The 22014-nt window shown below is 45.1% G+C and overlaps 1 protein-coding gene across 23 annotated transcripts in view; it reads left to right on the plus strand.

Annotated features, from left to right (window-relative positions):
- The window catches only part of CCDC138 (coiled-coil domain containing 138), a 31003-nt gene extending 9724 nt beyond the window's left edge, over positions 1 to 21279 (plus strand). For 17 of the 23 annotated variants that reach the window (XM_069580409.1, XM_069580406.1, XM_069580398.1 and 14 more), the window contains 8 exons: positions 2024 to 2101; positions 2209 to 2316; positions 5440 to 5604; positions 8590 to 8706; positions 11546 to 11738; positions 13569 to 13745; positions 19100 to 19238; positions 20756 to 21279. In XM_069580409.1, coding sequence (XP_069436510.1) covers positions 2024 to 2101; positions 2209 to 2316; positions 5440 to 5604; positions 8590 to 8706; positions 11546 to 11738; positions 13569 to 13745; positions 19100 to 19238; positions 20756 to 20921 — 1143 coding nt within the window. In that variant the 3' untranslated portion in view covers positions 20922 to 21279. Of the gene's footprint in view, positions 1 to 145; positions 323 to 2023; positions 2102 to 2208; positions 2317 to 5439; positions 5605 to 8589; positions 8707 to 11545; positions 11739 to 13568; positions 13746 to 19099; positions 19239 to 20755 lie in introns of all 23 variants that reach the window. The other 6 variants (XM_069580405.1, XM_069580402.1, XM_069580408.1 and 3 more) reach the window with 2 other exon arrangements.
- The last annotated feature ends 735 nt before the right edge of the window (positions 21280 to 22014 follow it).

Genomic DNA, 22014 nt, shown 5'->3' on the forward strand with positions numbered 1-22014 from the left:
TTGGCAAGCTGTGTGTTCTTTTCTGTCTCCCTGATTTCTGTAGTCCCCGCTTGTTGTAACCTGTCTCCATGGCGGTGATAACCAGGTCCCCAGTTCTCACTGGATCTGATTCTTTGTCTTTTCCGAACTGTCTGCCCTCCTGCAGTGAGTGTGCCCTTGACCCACTTTGTCTGGAGCCCTCTTATCCTTGGAGAGACTGTGTTCTCCCACTGCAGTCTTATCTCGCTCTCTTGAGAAGAGTTTCTGATTGCTAGCATAGGTGCATTGTCACCCGCACCTGGCTCTCAGGTGACTGTGATCCTGATCGTCTGGCATGCGTTTGGTGAGTGTGTAGTGACTGGGGTGGATGTGTGCGTTGCTAAGGGGTGGAGCCTGTTGATAGGCATAGTGAAAGGTTGGACACTTCACCTGAGAGGCGCAGGGAGCATAGTGAAGAAGTTAACATGGGAGTTCCCAAAGTACTTGGTGAGATAGAGAGGCAGAATGTGAAAGGATAATATCCGCAAGTTGGTGAAACCTACCAGCCCACAGATTTAAGAAATTCTGTTAACCCTCAGGAGGATAAATGTTGAGGAACACCATACTGGTATGCTGTTTTAAGATGTGAAAACTTTAGGTAAAGATAAAATCAGAGACAAATAAGGCACCTTACCTTCAAAGAAGGAGCAGTATTCCTGGAGGAAATATCACAGACGTGATTAACATAAAAGAGAAAGGCTCTCTTTCCTGTCATAGGAGGCCTGGCAGAACCTTGAGTCTAAACCTGTCAGCGCAACAAGAAAAATGCAGCCAGTCTCCAGTGAGTATAGATGCACAAATTTTAATATCAGCAAGTTGAATCTAAAGCTACCTAAAAAGTATAATGTCATTCAGTGGATTTATCTGAGGAATACAGGGGTCATTTATCATTTGAAAATTAACACATCATCTGATAAAAAGAGAAGAATCATAATTCTTTGATTTAAAATTCAGCACCAACTCAAGATAATAACTAGGAGTAGAAGAGAACTTAATTCTCATAGAGTATCTACAAAAACAATCCTGACAACACTCACGCTTAACATAAGTTACTGAAATCTTTTCCCTCTGAGATCACAACAAGGAAGGTGTTCACTGTTCCTGATTCTGGGGATCTTTGTACTAACGTCCTGGTCCGTGTAGCAAGGAGAGGTCAGGATTGGGAAGGAGGAAATAAGAATTATCCTCTGATGACGTGATTATGCACAGATGTAGTCAGTGTCCAGATGAGCATACAGATAAGTTACTAGAATTAAACAAATTCAGGAGACTTTCCAGATATGGGTTCAGTAAAAGTTGGGACGTATGTATACGTATGGCTGATTCATGTTGATGTTTGGCAGAAGCCAACACAATTCTGTAAAAGCATTTATCCTTCAATTAAAAAGATAAATTTTTTTAAAAAGCAAGTGTATTTCTGCATATCAATAATAACCAGATACTGTTTATTGAAAGATGCTATAGGTAGCAGCATCAAGAAGCATTGGCTGTGCAGGAATAAACCTAAGAGATTATACATACACAGAACACACAAAGCATGCAAAACGCTATTTAAAAAGCAATTAAAGAGGATGGAAAGAAGTTGAAGGCTGTGTTGCGTGTGGGGTGGGAAAACCCCCTACAGTGAAGAAGGCACTTTTCCTGAGTTATGCAGACATTAACTCCAGTCCCAGTAATTGACTACATTGTTACATGGTTTGTGCATTTTCTCGTATGTATATTATGGTTCAGTAGAAAATTCAGAAAAAGGACGTTCCCTGTTAAAATGTCTTTTCATTTAAGATGTTAGGAGACTTGTATGTTTTTCGTAGAATGAAGTAAACTTTCTAGACACTCTACATGTTTTAGGCCCAGTGGTGGTTTTTGCTGTGATCTTGAATCGCGGGTGCTGCCTCTGTGTTTGTATTGCCTGGTGATAGACCAGATAAGATAGTATCCTGGGAAAACTTGACTAGGAAATCAGCTTGACGTTTCTATTGAAATGTCTGTTGTTTTCCTGCTTTAGTTGAATGAAGTGAGTGAAGAAAACAGGAAGTTGGAAGTTCAGGCCAAAAGAGTTCAAGCCCGCTTAGACAATCTACAGGTAAGGAATCAGCTCTGCTCTTGGGACACAAGTGAAATCTGAAATGGCTGCCTTGGTCTCACTTCTGATACCATTTTTCTTTAATTCGTGGATACGTACTGTCGCAGAGGAAGTATGAGTTCATGACAATACAGAGACTGAAGGGCAATCCCCAGGCCACTCATGAAGCAAAAAGTTTAAAGCAGGAAAAAGTACCAGCTTCAAAACCTTGTAAGGTATGGTTGAAATTTTCTCTACTGCAAAGCCAGGACATTTTTCTCTTTGTTCTTTCCTTTTTTTTCCAATTTATCATACATTCTTTTTGTTACGGAAGTATTCACCGTAATAATTTCTTTGTAGAAAAGTATCATAATATTTCAAATATGCTTTTGTTTTAAAAACAGAGCAAAATATTCAGCTGCTAAGAATATCAGTGTACAGGGTTCTTTGTGGACATATGTTTCCATCCCTCTTGGAAATAAAGACAAGACTGAAATTTCACATAGGTACACGTAGGTTTAACTTCTGGGGCGGCAGCCAGTTTTCCAAAGTGGTCATGTTATTTGTACCATTGCTGGCAGTCTGTTCTGTTGTGCCATAGCTTCGCCCATATTTGATGTTTCCAATCCTTCTTGTTTTCATCTTTCCAGTGGGTGGTAGTAATATCTCACTGCAGACTTGCCTGGACCCCACATTCCACTCCCAAAAGGGCTGCTCCAGCCTGTTGCTGCCTCCCCGCACCCAAACCCTCTGTCTGCCACACACAGGCTGTGTGCAGAGGGCTTAGTGATTGGAAGAGGTCCTATTTAACTCTCCCACCCTTTTCCCTACTACATAATTTCCATGTTTTATTAAAGAGGATGCTAGTTGTGGAAAAAATTTTTAATTAAAAAAAATTCAAAGTAGAGAAAGTGGAGATTTGCCGGGGTCCAGACCGGGTGGATCCAGGGTGATTCGAAGGTGGGGACGGTGTCGGCGTCCTTGGAAAAATACATATTTAATCACAGATATATAGAGAGATTAGAAACGGATAGTGTAGTAGGAAAATTAGTGGAGAAAAAGAGGCTGAATAACTTGGAATTCAGCCAGAGAAACGGGGAGCAAGAAAGAAGCAACATGGGGGTATCAGTCTTTCCGGAAACTGATCCGATATCTTTATTTTGGGGTTTGCTTATATACCTTTTGTTACACATAGGGATGAATACAGAGTCACGTGGGGGTCAGCAGTCCTGACCTTTATCAAAATCAGGTGCTTCACATGTATAAAAAAAGGTCTTAGGGATATTACATCATCTTCTGGCCATGAGACCTGCTGACATTTTATGATCCTTTCTTTCTGATAACCAAAAAACTTATTTCTTCCAAGGGTGTTTTTTCTTAAACCAGGCACCACCCTCCAAATAAAGTTACATTCCTATAGGGTGAGGGTGTAGTGAGTTACAATCAAGAAAGGAATTTATTTAACCCAAGGTTAACATGATTAATCTTAAAGGTTAATGCTTATTTCTCCTATATGCTAGTTATATTCATTATAAGGGCAGGGAACATGGAGATTTAGCAGCAAACATCAACCCAACAAATGAAAATCCTTTCACCAATGTTCCCCTTAAGATCTATTTAGTCTTAAGATAGTGATAAAGTTACATTTTTACATAGCAAGGACACAGTGATTTATAACAAAGTACAGTGATCTATTACAAAAGAGAAAATTCATTAACTCAAAAAGTCTAGTATTGCTAACCTTAAAAACTACTGTATTTCCTTTTCTGTATTCCAAATACATTGATTAATATGTTCCCAGGTGCCTAAGGATATGGAGGCCTGGCGGCAATCATTGACTCAACAATGAGAAAAGCCCTATGCTAATTAAGACTCTCAAAATACTCCAAAACTCTTTGTGCTGTTTATGGTTAAGAGGTAGAAAACAATCATGTGAGTAGTGGCAGGAGTATGGATAATCTTGTCACACAAGCTAGTCTGTCAGCAGAGAGGTTCTGACTTGAGACATCCTTGTCCCACCCAGAGCAGGGAATTAGCAGCAATTATGACAAAACAAATGAAAAACCCTTCACCAATATAATTTCTAACCAACGCACTATACTAATAATTTCCAACTCCCCAAAAGAATTTGCCTTTGGTAAGTCTAAAACATCTCATGCCTCTCAGATTGGGAGGCTGTAAACAATCACATGTGGCCAGACGAACCTATACAGGTGGGCTAGATAACCTTAAGAGGAGTCCGTAAGCTGAAACACTCTTGTCACGCCCAGGAATTTTTATTGCCTTGGAGCTGCACGTTTACTCCTCCGAGAAAAACCGTTATGGGGGAGAGCCCCCCATCAAGTCAGAGGTGTAGGTGAGAGCATAAAACAGAATCTGGTTTTGGGGTAGATGCTCAGTAACAGGGGGTTTCCTGCGGCTTGATCACAGCTTTGCGTATGCCAAGCCTCCTTCCTCATGACCTTTGCCATGGGTGGAGTTCTTCACGCTAGCCCCCGTCAGAGATTCATACTCAGGTACTCAAGATGATGGTAGTTTTCATCAAAAGTTCCTATTTGAAGAAAATTGAAAAAGTTAAAGATTACTCTTGTTCAGAATAATGTAACTTTGTTTTCCTTCATCCGTTTTTGTTTTTGTGGATTGCTGTCTGCTGAACTATGTCTTTTTTATTACTTGGCTCTTGTACTTCTCTGTCTAAAGTTAAATCTGGCATAGTTCCCTAAGGCACATGTGTGATAAACATCGACTTAAAATGATTAAAAGTGGTTTGAAGGAACACGGAAGTCAGTTGAGTTGAATTTATACTGGTTTTTTATGGCATTTGGTTCTTGTTTTCTTCCCATTTGTGTAGACTCTCAAAGAACAGTGTTTCCAGGAAAAAATTTCATATCCGTTTTATAGAATGGTACAATGTAAAGAAAAACAGCTTTTGGGGGAGGAAGATAAGTTCCATGGTGGAAATTATTTAGCTTTTAAAACCTTTAAATTTGTTAAAACCTTAGTTATGGTGGTTCATGCCCTTGAATTAACGCCAATTTTGCTTTTCTTCATTATCAAACTTGGATAAAGAATTTTAATGAAAATTCTCTCTTGGTAATAAGGTACAGTTCTTTCAGTGTCCTTATTGTGGTGGGTTTCCCCTCTTCTGTCAGCCAGCATTTAACATGTGTCTGATGTTAACTAGAGAGATTTGATTTGGAATTTCTTCCATTTGGAGAAGCTTTGCAATCCAGTGCATGTTTTACAGGAGGAGTTTAGATAAATTATTTCATAATCACATAACAAATGTATAACTTGCCTTTGAAGTTTTAGCAAGCTGTGAATTGAAATAAATGCTTGCTTTAATTTTTTGCTTATAGGTATCACTTAATGGACAAGTTTATGAACTTTTAACTGTCTTCATGGACTGGATTTCAGATCATCACCTTAGCAAATTGAAAAATGAGGAATCTGGAATGGATGGTGAAAAGCCACTACCCACATTTGCTTCTCAGAGAAGTGATATTCAGGAGAAGTGTGTGAAGGTTTGTTTTTAAAATAATATAAGGTTTGTTTGAAATAATGTAACTCAGTAGAGACGTGAAGAGTGAAAAAAAGAAGCTTGTGGTATATTTTGCAGAAGAAAAAGTATTGAAAGTATTTTTGATAGAAAGTTGATCATACCAATAGTCTGCTGTAAAAAGACTCATTTTAGATTTAATCCACATGAATTCCTGTGTGTATTTTTATAACATGATGGGAATTTCCTTTTAAAGGAAGACCAGAAATTAAAAACCTACTCCAAAAAATGGCAAAATAATTATATTTTAGAGTTAGGCAGGTAATCAGTGATATGGACAATTCCTGATAATGCATCTTTTTAGGATTCACATCTCACTAAAATAATTTTGTTTTGCCTTTTGTGATGAAAGAACAAACATTATTTTCAAAATTGTCAAAAGGCTTCTCATTATCAAAGACAAATGACCATTTTCTTAAATTACAAACATGAATTTGGATGTTGATATTCATGATTTACAGTCAGTTTAAATTGTCACTAGAGGTTGACTGTTGCATTCTACAAGAAATACATTAAAAACTCCGAAGAGTGGATATCTGAGGTTGTTTGTTTGACTTAAAGAATTATTATATACAGGACATGGTTTCATTTTAGGAAATTATTTCCAGTTTTCATCCTTACCTAAAAAGTTTCTTCTGAATACCTTTTGTGCTGGGCAGGATAATGGCCCTGGAGATACTCGTAACCTAAGCCCTAGAGCCTGTGGGTGTTACATCACTTTGCCAAAGTGAATTAAAGTTACTCATCCACTGAACCCCCAAGTGGAGATTGTTGTTCAGTCACTCAGTTGTGTCCACCTCTTTGCAACCCCATGGACTGCAGCACACCAGGCTTCCCTGTTCATCACCATCTCCCAGCGCTTGCTTAAACTCATGTCCATTGAGTTGATGGTGTCATCCAACCATCTCGTTTTCTGTTGTCCCCTTCTCCTTCTGCCTTCCATCTTTCCCAGCATCATGGTCTTTTCTAATGAGTCGGCTCTTTGCATCAGGTGGCCTAAGTGTTGGAGCCTTGGTTAAAGTGGTGATTAACGCAGGGTGATCCAAGTGGGTCCAGTAACCACAGAGCACTTCAGACCAGACACAAGAGGCTACTGTAGAGTCGATCAGAGGCTCACTCACCCTCACCAGCCGTGAAGGCAGAGGAGGAGGGAGGAGGGTCATAACCAGGCTGGGGTGACCTTCTGCTAACAGCCAGCTGACCAGGGAACTACACCTCCAGCCATAGCCCGCGGGAGCACCAGGTTCTTGTCGTCATCCTCGAATAAGGATTATTATTTATTAACTTGTTCTGGATGTACACCTTTGAACTGAAACATTAATCATTCAGTCGTGTCAGACTCTTTGCGACCCTTTGGACTGTAGCCCACTAGGCTCCTCCATCCAAGGGATTTTCCAGGCAGGAATCCTGGAGTGGGTTGCCATTTCCTCCTCCAGAGGACCTTCCCAACCCAGGAATTGAACCCTGGTCTCCTGTGTCTCCTGCATTGCAGGCAGATTCTTTACTCAGTAAGCCACTGGGGAAGCCAGTACGAAAGTATGCTGCTTTGCGTACTTGGGACTTGGTGGGACTTGGTGCTGGACCCTGTACTTCTGAGGGGCCTCAAGGTGGGCTCCTAGCTGTTGATTTTGCACTGGAATACATGTTGGCAGCATTCATTCCAGGTAGGAAACCACAAGATCTGGGTTTGTACCTCTGGCTGGATAGTTTTAGGCAACTGAGCTGGAGACTAGCATGCTTGTGTCTGGTGGGCGTTGCCTCGGGGATGGAGCTCTGCAGAGATGCCTGAACTGCGTGTGGATGTGCGAGGCGTGAGTCCTAATTGGCTGATCCTAGTTGAGGAGCTCCAGTGACCAGGTGACTGAGAACCAGCCAGTAGGAGGCCCTGAAAGTAAGCAGAGAGGTGGGGGGAGCTAGGTCTCAGAAGTCAGAGAGAGTGTATCAGGGGTTGGGGTCGCAGAATAGAGGCGGGTGGTGCGTGGAGAGGGTGTCCCAGAGCTGCTGTCAGAGGTCTGGTGTGTCTTTATTATCATGTCTGTGGTCCAATTACATAAGATTTTACATCCTTGCTTTTATTACTTTTACTTAATTTTTATCATTAATATTTTCTGTTCATCATCTCTAGTCCACTGAGTAGAGCTATTCACTTGACCTAGCTATTTCCCTTTGTTAGGCCGTTAAGTCACTTCCATTTTTTTCGAATCAGTGTAACACTATTTTTGTATGCGAGCTTTTAGAAGGTTTTATTGTAGGTAATTTTCTTAGGCTGTTATAGCAGAAGTGGGATTATTTCCTCAAAGCCTTAGACTGTATCTCTGTGGTCTTAAACTTGCAACAAAATAACATACTGTTGAGTCAGTGTTCATATTTAAATTTTTTTAATGTGTATTATTTTTACAAACTAACATTAAAATGTTTATGAAAGACATGTAAAGAGGAAAGTGAACATCTTTCCAGTTATTGAAATCTCACTGTTAATACTTTTTAAAAACATCTTTTCTTCTCTCTCTCAATATAAATTCAATAGACATATTTTATATAAAGGGGATCTTATTACACTTTTGAAACCTGCTTTTATCACCTTAGACTATGCCATGGCAATAAAGATGGCATTATCAGCTAATGGTTATAGATGTACCAGAAGTTTATGCTGTAATCCATGGGATCGCAAAGAGTCAGACACAGCTTAGCACCTGAACAACAACAAAAGATTCAGATATGTGTTTATATAGGTTAATCTTAAAATCCTAGGTGTGCTATCGGTGGGTCAAGGAAATATATATGTAATGTCTCAAATGTGTGTTTCCTTATTGTATTGCATTTAATTTTAAAGTAGAGATTCTTTTGTTAGAGAACCCTTATTTTCTTTTGGAAAAATAATTTTTGGAAAACTGATAATTTCATATGTCTGAAAACTGTGTGTTTATGTTTTCCATCGTTTCATGTTTAGCTTTTGCCTCTGATGACAGAGCAGCTGCAGTGGTTGCCCTTTGTGAATGCCAGGCTTCACGAGCCTTTCGTGAAGTTTATCTACTGGTCTCTAAGGCAGCTCGATGCCGGGACTCAGGTAACTGAATCAGAGTCGATCTGCAGGGAAAGCTGTGTTCAGTACTGCGTGGCTCCTGATCTTGCTCTGTGTCAGGCTTCCCTGTGCATTCTCTTCACGTCGCAGGACTTTTCCTGCCTCCCTTGCTTCGTTCACCACTTGCTCTTCTTTCTCCCTCTCTGTCCTCTTTCTCAGTGCAGTGGGTCATTGTGAGCTTCAGAATTGTGTAATAAGGAGTTTTACTGTGTTAGGTTATTGTTGAAACTTAACTGCTTCCCCCTGCCCCGTTATTTAATTTATGGTTTCTTATATTCTTGAAGGTAATAGAAATTGATTTTTTGTGCTTATGTCAATAAACACACACTAGCTAAATGGGACTGTGATTGTTAGGATAAGCTAATCAAAGAGGGAGAATTACTCCAGCGTCATGAAAATGAAGGGTGTGTGTTACCAGCTCACCTAGGGTTGTTTAATCCAAATGTGAGGTGCGTGTGTACCATGTGCTGTGAATTATAGTAGGTTTGTAAAATTTTATTTCCCCAGTTAGTATCCTGATACAGGTTTCATTCAGTTAAAGATGGGGAAGAAACAAAGGATTGCTGGGGTAGTTTCCTCTTGGCCCCATGGCCCTTAGGATGAGGGGGCTAAGCTGCTCCATGCACGACTGATGGTTATGTAGCCAGATGGCTGAGGTTTAGGGAAATACCTTTCCTGAGGAAATCCTAAATATTTTGCCATCATGGTAAACAAGTGAGTGCAGGAGCACGTGTGTGGGGGAGCATATGCCCGTGTGCATCCACACACATAACATCATCTGAGTGTATTGGCTGTAAGTTTGTCTCATGAAAGAAAGTTACATAAAATGATCAAGTCTGTTCAAAGTCACTGTGACTTTGCTGTTTGTGTGATGGGTTCTGAGAAAGGTTGGCTGAATTCTTGCTTTCAGCCATCAAAGGCTAGACTCAGCATTGAGTGAGACTTTGTCTTCCTTCCGGAATAGTCTTCTCATTCTTGCTGAGACAGTTTGTGCTGCCCTGCCTCCAGTGTGGACTCGGCAGCTCCGTGTGCTCCGGCAGGGCTGCCAGCTGCACGGCTTTCTGCTGAGAAGTGTGGTTCTCACCTGCGCGTTGCTAAACACGTACTGATGGGTTTTTAGTAATTTAGTTTCAACGGTTGTCAAAGTGCAGGTACATAAGTTAAGCTTTTTATTTTGAGGTGATTAGAGATTCTCTGTGGTCATAAGAAATAATAGACACATCATGTCCGTCTCCCGAAGGCGGCGCAGTGGCACCGCCAGGGCCGCGGTCAGGGGACAGTCCCGCCTCCCTCCAGAGTCTCACGTTGCTCTTCTCGTATGTAGACGTCACGTTTTAGAGCAGCACTGAGCAGGGAGATTTCCCAGGTACCCTGCCCTGCACCTGCACCGCCCCCCACCCACCCAGCCACCCACCCATCAGCATCCCTGCCGGACGGAATCTTCTTCACAGTCCTGCGTTTCATCCCCCAACATCTTGGTGGTGTGCGTTCTGTGGGTTTTGACAAATGTATTGGAGCCTGTAACCATTGTTACACTATCACACGGTATAGTTTAATAGAAAATCAATGCAAAAAATTAAAATTTGATACCAAAAAAATTTTTTCCTAAAAATCCTCTGTCCTGTGCCTGTTCTGCCCCACCGCACCTGGTCCATTTACTACCCAGGTGGTCCTGCCTTTTCTAGAATATCATGGAGCTGGGTGACACAGTGCATGTCCTTTTAACACGGGCTTCTTCCACGTAGTCATATGTATTAAGGCTCCTCCGTGCCTTTCCATGGCCTAATAGCTCTTTTCAGCTGTGACTACTATTCCACTGTCTGGATGGACCACTGTTTATCCATCACCTACTGACAGACATGTTGGTTGCTACCAAGATTTGGCAACTCTGAGCAGAGTTGTTGTCACATCCACAGGCAGGTTTTTGTGTGGAAGTTTTCAGCTCCTTCAGGAGCTGAAATATCAGGGAGCATGGTTATTGGCTAAGAGGATGCTTTGTTGTTTAAGAAGCTGAAGCCTGTTTTTCGAGCAGCAGCACCCTCTGGTGCCCCAGCAGTGCTGAGGGTACCTGTTGCCCCACAGGCTGACCAGCATCTGGTGTTATCGGGGTTTGGGGCTTCAGCCCTCCCCGTAGTGTGGGGTGTTACCCACAGGGGTTTCACCCTGATGACGTGTGCGGTGCTGCTGCTTGTGTCTGCCTGGCGTCTGTGTGTCGTCTTGGCTGCGGTGTCCGGGTCGTCTGTGCGTTTTTAATCGGGCTGTGTTCTCTTACTGCTGAGTCTCTAGGACTCTATCAGTATTTGGATAACAGTCTCTGAAGTGTGTCTTTTACACATGTTTTCTCCCCCGTCTCTGGCTTGTCCTCTTACTCTCTTGACAGTGCTTTCACAGAGCAGGAGGTTTTCCTTTTAATGAAGTCCAGCTTATCGGTTATTCTTGACAGACCGTGGGGTGGGTGTTGTGTCTGCAGGTGAGCACACATCCGAGGTGTCGTCGTGTCTTCCTGGAGCCCTCGCCCTCCGTCACTGCGTGCTGCCCCTCCTTCCCCGGTAACTGCCTGCTCTGAAGCCTGTTTGAGGTTGAGAGCTGCCCCAGCCTCTCGGTCGCTGTCAGCGTGCCGTGTGTTCTTTGTGCATGCCCTTTTCATCTGTGTGCGTCTGCAGAGTGGGTTTCCTGTATTCCGCTTTTCAATCCTGTGTATTTTCAGCTCCATTGAATTTTTTTTAGTTGGCTTATTTTTAGTTCATATATTTGATTGTAGTATTTAAAATATCTATTTCCTGACCATGGATAAGTGTACCGAGAGAGTTCGTATTTTTAACAGCACTCTACCATGACAACCACACTGAGGAGGTTGGGTGAAGACATATTCAGAGGAGTGGTGACGAAGGGTGTTCAGGACATGCTCTTAGAGCACTCAGTGGAGAGTCGACCGAGGACAGCTGCCTTCTTCAAGAGCACCAGCTTGCCCCTGAGATTCGTGTCCACTTTAATCGTCCTCAAAACAGTCACTCAAGGTAAGCCTTCAGATTGTGCACACTGAAGCAGTTTTTACATAGTTACACATTTTACTTTTTAAGAATGGACTAGTGTGCTCTTTCATGCTAGGGGCCCAATATCTCCTAGAACGACTGTAGTTGCTGAAGTTGAGAAGGTCAGTGGTGGGCTGGCTTGTTGACCTCCAGGGCCTTTACTGATGCGCCTGGATCCTGTGTCCATGGCAGCCTTTGCCGCTACCCACCTCACAGAGCCCACACACCACGGAGAGTGCACCTTTACGGATCCACTGGGACAATGCTTGGTGGGCCGGAGCCCGGGAGGCCCAGCACTTATTTCTGTGAATAAAGTTTAGTTGAACACGTGTATGTTAATCTGCCTCCTGTAGCCTCTGACTGCTTTTCCTCATAACAGCAGAGCTCAGTAGCTAGTGACAGAGAGAGCTTGCCTACCAGATAGTGCGTCTGTCTTTGTTCTCTTCTTCCTTGTGGTTATGGTCCCCAGAGTTGTATCAGAAGGGGTAGTGGCTGTCTGAGATGTGTGTGAGAAGCGCAGACCAGAGTCCACCATGTATCAACATACTTGGTCCCGTCATCAGAGACACAGTGATGTTCATTGCTGGTAACACGAGTGGGAAGAAGAGATAAGCAGGAAGGATTCAGTGCACCCTCCCCAACTCTGAGCAGTCCAGTATTGGACACGCCGTCCGCAGCACTGGCCTTAAACACGTGGGGATGGACACAGAAGCAGATAGTGAAAACTGGTGACTTGGGGATGGTCCATGCAGGTCAGACAGGGACACTGGCAGAGAGGTGCTGGCTGCCATGTGCTGTGGGCTGAATGTTTGTCCCTCTCACAGTTCACATGGGGACCCTACTCCCAGGGAGATGGTGTCAGGAAACTGGCCTTTGGGGGTGCTCGGGTCATGGGGGTGGTGCCCTGATGAACGAGACCCCACAGAGCTCATGATTAGAGTGTTAACTATTCTGATCATCAGTAATAAGGAACAATAATGAATGAAGAAAGAAATATTTTTCACGTAAGCAAAGCACATTCTGTGAAATGTGGACCTTGCTCTAACACGGTGTTGGTAAAACCTTATCCACTGTGAAATAACAGGACGTAAGTACAGAGTTCATGAGTAACGGTTGAGTGCCCAGGTCAGGGAAGGGTTATTGCTGGAGTGTCAGGGCAGAAATCAAGGACTTCTGTTCTTCACGAGCGTCTGCATAGACATGATCCTGTTGTGGGTTTGACACTTTGTGTCAACTCTTCATGCACTACCTGCACATTATCTGACCTCAGGTCCATCCTGCAGTCAGGATGGTCTGGCCTCCTGGCAGAGACGTCACAGGCAACCCAAGAAGGTCGGTCTCCTGAGCTCTGGGAGCGGCTCCCATTTGGTCTTGATTTGGAGGCAGAAACCTTCATTTTTATAAAGTTCCATTTTGAAGTAGGTCGATGGGAGCAGCAGTAGCAAGAAAGCTTGTCTCAGAAGCAGCTGTCGAGGTGGCGGTGGTGACGCTGCTCACAGGTGTCGGCAGGCAGCAGTCATGATCAGACTGCTGAATAGTGACTGTTTGCCTTGATATAAAGAAGAAGGAGTGGTGCTCACTGTAAATTCAGTGTTGAACAGGGGATTTCTGAGTGAAGTTCACCCTGTCATACCGTCTTCTCCATTTCAGTCCTGACAGCTGAGTGAGGGGCGGTGTCTGATTCAGCCCATCTTGTCTGGTCCTTCAGTTTCTTCTTTTCTCTCATGTTTGCGGCCGCATTGGGGTCCCCTTCCTACCATGTCTGTGACCTGCTGGACTAACGATGCGGTCATTGTCTGGTGCCCTGTCTTCCAGCTGACTTCCTGGCACAGGCATTCGACTCGCTGTGTCTGGACCTGCAGGCGGACGAGGGGAAGAGCCTGTTCCTGCAGCTGCAGGCGGTGCCAGTGGTGCTGAGCCACCTGAAGCTCTCCAGCAGGGGGCTGCTGCCCAGCGTCATGGACAGCCTGCTGCAGATGACCGTGGAATCCAGTGAGTGTCATGTCTGATGGGGAGGGAGAGGGGAAGTCCAAAGAGTGTCATGCCCAGTGAGGGCGGTGGTTTGAGTCTATTCTCAACGTGCGACTGTGTTGTGTACGGCACAGCTGGGTCACAGGGTCAGCAGTGCCGTTCAGAGTCCTAGAGCCTCACCCTTTGTCCACATGTCCACCAGCTTTCCCAGGGGCCTCAGTGTGAAGACTTGCTCATCTTCCAGCCCCTTCTCTGTTGCTCATGTCTGTTGTGCAACAGAGCAGCCATGTCCTGGTGGCTGGGAGGGAGCGACCCCACCTGCAGGGCACATGGGGACCCAGCTTCCTCTCCTCCCGGAGACTCCCGCAGCCTCCCTGCATCTCTGATGCACGAGTGCATGAAGCAGTGTGGTCAGTGGGGTTTTCCTCTCGGCGATGGCCCTGGTGAGTGAGACAGGCTCTTACTCACTGGGGGGAGCTCCTCCCCAGCCCAGCCAGGACTCTGATGGGCTTTGCCTGCCTTGTTCTTCAGACCCCAGGGAAACCCCTCAACTTGTGGGAAGCTGCCATTTTGCGTCAGTGATTCTTTCCACTCTTGAGTTTCTCATCTTCCGTGCACGGCACTTCTCATTATGCCTTGAGCACGTGGAACCACAGCCAGGAAGCCCACGCTCTGTGGGAGCCAGCAAGCAAGGGAAGGTCCCTGGTGGCCAGTTGTCCCTCCAACCTCCCTGGATGTGGTCTGTGTGCCTCTTTCCCCACACAGTCCTGCGAGGAGGCCGTCGGAAGAGCCAGGGCCTGGAGGGTCAGCTGGCTTGTCCTGGACCCACGGCTGGGTCGAGGCGGAGCTCGGACTTGAACCCAGGGCTGTGGGTTGGGGAGGGGCTCTGCCACACACTCCCCCACCCTGGACTGCTTCCTCCTGCCCCAGGGGGACAGCCTCCGCTGCCCGAGTTTATTCCTGTTCATCTCTTGACTGTCACTGTCAAACGATCAGACTGCCCGCTGGAGTCTCACTCCTCCCTGAGGGGTGACGGTGACGTGGCAGCTCTTGATTGACTGATGTCAGGTCTCCAGCAGCAGTGCAAAATTAGTAACTGAGACACAGAGACTCAAGGTTACTTTTTGAAGTAGGTAAATTTCCAACGAGTTTCACAGAATTTTTTTCAATAAGGAAAACAAAACTCCTATCAGGTGTAAATGTTTGTTCATCAGAGACAAAGCCATCTGAGTGTCTGACAGACGAAGCCACCATGTAGCCAGAGGACAATGTGATACAACCTCAGAAGCATTGGGGCGCCCACAGCACCCATGCGGGAGACCATATCCGGTTCCTTATGCATGGCCCAGTGCCTCTGTCCCAGCCGCCCTCACCCTGTCTCGCTCTTCCCGTCCCGTGGGGTAAACAACTGCTCCTGAGGCTGCTCTTTGGGAGCTGTGCTGGCAGAGAGATGGGACCCAGGAGGCCGGAAGTGATGTAACTTTGAGGGTTGCTGACCGAGGTATGTGTGTTTGTTGGATGCATTTTCCATTTTTAGCATAAACCCAATGCCTGGTATTAGCCAACAAAGTTTGTTGAAGGGATAAATGAATCATAGATCAAAACACAACAAAAACTTTTCTACTATTGGTTTTGTTTTGTTCTTTTTAGGTTTGAGGTGGGAAACTCATTTCACCATATTGTTGTTGAGTTGCTCAGTCATGTCTGACTCTTTGTAACCCTATGGATTGTATCCTGCCAGACTCCTCTGTCCATGGGATTCTCCAGGCAAGAATACTGGAGTGGGTTGCCATTCCCTTCTCCAGGGGATCTTCTCAACCCAGAGATTGAACCCACATCTCCTGCATTGCAGGCAGATTGTTTACTTCTGAGCCGCTGGGGACACCCTCTTTTACCATGTAACTGTTTCGGAAGAATTGTTGGAAAAGAAATCCTGATAGCGCTGGTCTGCAGCTCCTGGGCCTTGGTGGCCCGTGTATGCAGTGCCATGGTTTGGGCCTCGGGTCTGCCACTTTGTTGAGCGGGGCCTCCTCAGTGCCCGTGTGGGGCTCTGGACCCAAGGGCCCGAGAGGAGCTGCCAGTGGCTAAGCTGTGCCTGGTGGTGTCCACCTGGGGCTCAGTGTAGAAACGGTCTGAGACTGGGAGGTGACTCCACAGTCGTTTCACGTCTGTTAAATCCCAGAGTAATTTAAAACATGGGACATGTATTCTGTATGTTTGTTTTACTTCATCTTCTAGTGCTTTAGCAGCATTGTGAACTGGTAAACTGAGACACACTGTAACTTGAAAAGTTTATTTGCGCAAACAGCATTCCCAGTGGGGCTTGGTGGGGCCTCGGGCAGAGGTTTTTGTGGACCAGACTCAGAAGTAGAGAAGCTTTGTGATTGTCTGTCTACACTGCAGTGCTCGCCTTAGCTGGCTGTTAGGTTCGTCATTCTGGAGTCTCGTGTCTCAGATTCAAGTGGAGTTCTAGTTTGTCTAGTGGGCTGTGACTGGGGGACCTGAGCCACCCAATCTGGTGGCCACCTTGTTTCATGACTGTTGTCATGTATTGGTGGGTTCCTGGTGCCGTGTTGGAAGTTTAAGAAGACCAGTCTTTGGCACAGACGTGGCAAAGTGGTAGGAGCTCTGTGTGTCTGTCCAGGGCCCCCTGTCCATCCACTGCAGGTCACCTTTGCCATCCCCACCCGACCTCCCCCAAGCATGAGAAGTAGCAGGAACTGTGTGGGCAGAGTTCTCTGAAAGCTGCTGGGCTACACTTCATGAGTTTGAACGGAGGTCTGTGTGTTGCTCTACCTGAGTGTGTGTTGTGAGCACAGTGTTATTTTTGGATTGAGGGCTTCTGATTATACGTTTTGCACATGAATATAAATCAGATGATAACTGAGCAGTGTGCTTTTAGGAAATTACTCTGTAGTTTCTTTCTCTTCCTGTCAGTGGTGAAAGCTGTCACTCACCTACCTGGGCTTAGCTGTGTAAGAACATGAGTTTCACTTTCCTGAAGAGCTTTCCTTTCCTTGTCAGACATAGTTTAAATAAAGTTATTTAAGTTTGTATTTGTATTATTAGTTCATTCTCTTTTGTGCTCTAGAAACCATCTTGTGTTACCGTTTAACACCTGAATGGGACAATGTATTTGAGTATGTTTCTCAGACCTTGTTTTTCAAGTAAAGTTTGTTTTTATTATAAAAGTAATAGAAGTTGGGAAACTGGCCAAAAACCCCAAAGTCCTACTATCCAAAAATATGTACATTCACGAGCCTATTGTGAATTGTGCTTTTGCAAGTACTTCTTTTTTTTAAACATACTGAAGGTGTGTGGAGACCTTGCCTTGAATAGATCTTCTGGCACCATTTTTCCAGCAGCATTTGCTCCCTTCACATCTCTCTGTCACATTTTTGTCATTCTCATGGTGTTTCAAACCTTTTCATTATTACTGTGTTTCTTACCAGTGTGACCAGTGGTCTTGATGTTGTCGTGGTTTGGGGCAGGAGGTGGGGGGAGCGGGCCGTGAACTTAATAATGTTGTGTGTGTTCTGCCTGCATCACTGACTGCAGTTCCCCCATCTCTTTCCTCAAGCCTCGCTGCTCCCTGACACACAATATGAAATTAGGCTAATGAATATACTCTCGCCTGGAAAATCCCATGGATGGAGGAGCCAGGTGGGCTGCAGTCCATGGGGTCGCTAAGAGTCAGACACGACTGAGCAACTTCACTTTCCCTTTTCACTTTCATGCATTGGAGAAAGAAATGGCAACCCACTCCAGTGTTCTTGCCTGGAGAATCCCAGGGATGGGGGAGCCTGATGAGCTGCCATCTATGGGGTCACACAGGGTCGGATATGACTGAAGCGACTTAGCAGCAGCAGCAGCGTACCCCTCCAGTGGCCTCAGAGAGTTCATGGGAGAGAAAGAGTACTCCTCTGTCACTTAAAATGGAAAGACATGATTGAAGTCAATGAGAAAGGTGGGTCAAAAGCGAAGACAGGCCTACAGCTGGGATTCTTCCGCTAAGCTGTTAGCCAAGCTGTGAATGCGAAGGAAAAGTTCTTGAAGGAAATTAAAAGTGCTGCTTAGTGAACACACGGAAGATGAGAGAGCGCCGTGCTTCACTGTTGACGTGAAGGAAGTCTTAGCGTCTGGACAGAAGGTCAGCCTAGCCTCAGCACTCCCTGAAGACAACACCTAATCCAGGGCAGCGCTAGATTCACCGTGCTCCATGAAGCTGCAGGTGCTTGTCCGGAGATGTGGCTGAATTCATGAAGATGATTTAAAGAAATATGGCTGAAAACTTAAACCACGTTTGAGGAAAGACATGTTTTTGCAAATCTAAGAATTTCACCAAATTCCACAGCTCAGTGAAGTTCAGGATAAACCCAGAGAGACCCCACCTTGGAGACACATGATATTAAAGTGTCAGACTGTCAAAAAGAAAGCAGCAAGAGAAAGTGTGGTCTGTGCACTGTGGAATATCATTCAGCCTTTAAAAAGGTGGAAGCTGACACCTGCTACACCACAGGCAGGCTTCAAGGATGCTATGCTGAGTGTAATAAGACAGACACAGAAGGGCAGACCCTCTGTGACTTCACACATGTGAGGGCCCTCGTGTTGCCACATGTAGAGACAGGAGGCCGGAACAGGGCACAGAAGCTGGGGGTTAGTGACTCACGGGACAGAGCCAGCTGGGGAAGATGAGCAGCTCTGGGGTGCATGGGGTGGTGTTTACACAATGGCACGTGTGCACATAACACTAGCAAACACTACACTTTTCCAAGTGGTTACAGTGGTACATGTTACTTTATGCATATTTAACCACAGTTTGAAAAGTAAATATGAATGAACTTTTATTGCTCAAAAAAATTCAAGCAAGGAATACTTGCATGAATAAGTCTTTTCAAAAAAAGCATAAGTCTTTTCAAAAAAATTTTTATTAAAATCTTCAATCTTTTCTTTTATGAATCTTTCCCACTTTTGCTTTTATGCTAAAAAGTTCTTCCTTATTCAGTTGTCATTATGCACGTTGTCATTAAATGTAAATGAAATTCATAAATTTAAGATGCTTTAGAAAATTGCCCCCCCAACAGAATTTCTTCTTATTATTAAATACTGCTAAAGCACTATTTAAACAGCCTACTCTTACGGACTTTATTCTCAATTCTGCTTAATGGAAGAATCTGAAGAATGGAACTCTGACCTCATTACCTTCAGTTTGCTTGTTCAACAAGAGCCAGTAGATATTTTAATTCTTCCAATGATGGTATTTTCCCCACAGTGTAAGAGTGGAAAGAATGGAAACCCTACCCAGCAGGGTTGGTACCTGCGCCCCCCAGGTACTGGTCCCCCGCCCCCTGCCCCTGCCCCCTGCTGTCTTGCAGGTGCCCTGCAGCCCTTCCTGGAGGCCTGCAGCTGCTCGCTCTTCTTCCGGACCTGCTCCGTGCTGCTCCGGGCGCCAAAGCTCGACCTCCATGTCCTAGAGAAGCTCAGTATCATCCTGCAGAAGCTTTCCAAAATCAAGTAAGGATTTCTGATTTCTGACCTTTCTCGTCAGAAACTAGCTCACTGTGATCATTTACATTTCTGCTCCTGCACTGGCTCCGCTAGGATTATTAAATCAGAGTTTCCAGCGAGCGTGTGTGGTGTTAATGCTGGTCTCAGGCCACACACTTAGTGACAGAGTGAACCCTGGACCAGCTTCCTGCAGGCTGGCGCACTGTGATCACAGGTGAAGACAAGGGGCAGATGAACGTGTATCCTGCTGGTGCTTACTGCAGATGCACTGGGTCGGGGATGAGAAGGAAGCAGGCAGAAAAGACTGACCGGTGCTGGCCACAGCAGGCATGGACACACTGCTGCACTGGATTGATTTCATTGCTATAAGTGAGGGCTTTCTTTTTGTATTTCTTCTTTCCCTGATGCAAGCATTGGTATTTAAATTATTTTTTTTTTTAAAAAGGACATAGACTTTAAGCTATATCTTCCCTGAATCTTGTATCCTCTAGTGTTTCTTTTGAGGGAAATCTGGACGTCTCCTGTTTTTATGCCGTGACCTCTTGGTTTGGTTCAGCAAACCCAGTGCACCCTGAAGTTACTTGTGGTTGTGTGACTGCAGGTCAGCCTGTCCTGCCTGGTGTCACACACGATGCCACACTGTAGTAAATTATTTGTTGTCACGTTGTGACCTCATCCTTAGTCCAGCAAGTTACTAGTTTAGCTCTGGTGTCATTCAGGCTTGTCAGTTCATTGTCTTCCTTTTCTCTCAGGCTGACTGGCTGTGACTGTCTTGATTTGTAATCAGTGAATTCTCCAGGGGGCCTGTGGTCCTTCACCCTCTGTGGTGCCCTGAGGCTGCAGGCGTGTTTCATTCCTCTGAGTTCCTGCTCCTGGAATTGGTGGAGGTGTAGTTCCTGTGTGGCTGTGTCCTGGGCCAGAGCTTTGTAGTTTGTATTCATTTCAGGCGTAGATATAGAATTGGAACAAAGCTTGAATGAGGGGCTGGGAATATTGATGCCCAAGCCAGCCTTAGAATAAAACTGTAAATCCACAGAGATGGAGACCCTGGATGAGATGGATGGTTATAAAGGTTACCATAGAAGGAAATAGATGTGGACAAGGAAGTAAGAAATACGTTACCAGATACGAGTCTAACTTACTGAAAGTGAGGTTGCTGACTGGTTGCTCTCCAGAGGACAGTGGCCAGGAGCTAGGTCAAGAGGTCAGCTAATGGTCTGCTCCATGAAAAAGCTGACATACCTGAGACATGGTGGTCGGGTACTTGACTCTGGCTGGCTGAGGGCAAGCCCGCTCTGGTGGTGACTGTGGTGCAGGCTCCAGGGTGATGAATTGTCCTCTTTTCTCCTTGAATACTTTTCCACGTTAGACCTGTTTCACAGATCGTGTCTTGTCTGTCTCGGCATGTGAATCCTCTAGTTACCTATTTCCTCTGCTATTACGAAACAGGATGCCATTCACACGTAAGGCTGTCTCACTGTTCTTGAGTGTGAGATGACGTTAAGGTGCTCCCTCTCTTGCAGGAGTAATAAGAAACTCTTTGAACTCTTCACAATCCACCTGATGCTTCAGGAGATACAGAGGACGACACACCCAGAGCACGCCTTTCTCTGCATCAACCTCAACTCTACTCTGTTCAATTTGGGTCTAACGAAATGCAACTCCCTGGCCGCCAGCACAAACCCTTAGACTGGTCGTTACTATTTACAGATACTGCCTGCGTGCTGCTGCTTGTCAGACTGTAAAAATCAGCAAAGTAACTAAAAGTCTACTGAGTAAAGTTACATATGAGTAGCATCATTTATCATGAAAAATAGGAAAAAAAAATTTAAAAAAAATTTTTTAAGTTTTTTAAAACTTTTAAAATGAAACCCATGGAAGCTGCAGCAAGTTTGGACTTTTTCCATTTGGCTCAGGTGGTACTCATGTACACAGTGGAGTCTTCAGGGCAAATGACACTGGGGCTACTCTTTGTAAAAATGTTTTGGGAAAATTCTTAAAATTATGTGATTATTTGGAATAAAATTGGTGTTTGTGTGGGAACACAGATCATATTGTTCCGTTTTCTTAACACATGAAGAGCCTTGCCTTCCATGAACAGAAGCACGTACATCTGAGCTGCCATGGGCCCAGCACCAGGGACCTCGGGGTGGGTGTGGCCGGGGTCCAGGTGAGCTGGTGCTCAGGCCACGGGACAAAGGGTGGACGCACAGAGGAAATCAGAAATTATACTCCTCAGCATACATCTCATCCTGGGATCTGGAGACTGGGGCCTTTTCAAGAGAATATAAGCTGTGCTGTTTGTGAAGCAGAAATCCATATAGAGAGCAGGCTAAGGTGATGTGGAGGCTTTATAGGAACTTGAAAATGCAGAAGCAAAAGTGAGCATTCTTTGTCAATGCTACAGGAGGTGGAGTCGGTGTTGGGGGCAGGCAGACAGCGTGGGGCTGACGCTTCTGAAGGGGCCAAGTTCTGGGCCTCGGCTGAGTGGAGATGGAAGGCGTCTGTCCCCACCAGGGGGACCATGAGGAGGGGCTATGTGCATACAGTGTTGATGGAGTGAGGAAGGCAGGCAGAAACCCCTGCCTGCAGGAGAGGAGAATTGCCAGAGGTTGATAGGGAGCCACCCCTCTGGCTCGGGGGGGCAGGATCTCTGATCTGAGGATTTATGCCTGGTGGACATGCCTGTTATCAGTGAAGACAGTGGAAAAATGTTTTCAGATTTGTAGGTGTTCAGAAGTTATACCGCTTACCCTCTGTTCCTGAGAAGAGAAACTGCACA

Source organism: Ovis canadensis, chromosome 3, assembly GCF_042477335.2.
Source record: "Ovis canadensis isolate MfBH-ARS-UI-01 breed Bighorn chromosome 3, ARS-UI_OviCan_v2, whole genome shotgun sequence".
Lineage (NCBI taxonomy): Eukaryota > Metazoa > Chordata > Mammalia > Artiodactyla > Bovidae > Ovis > Ovis canadensis.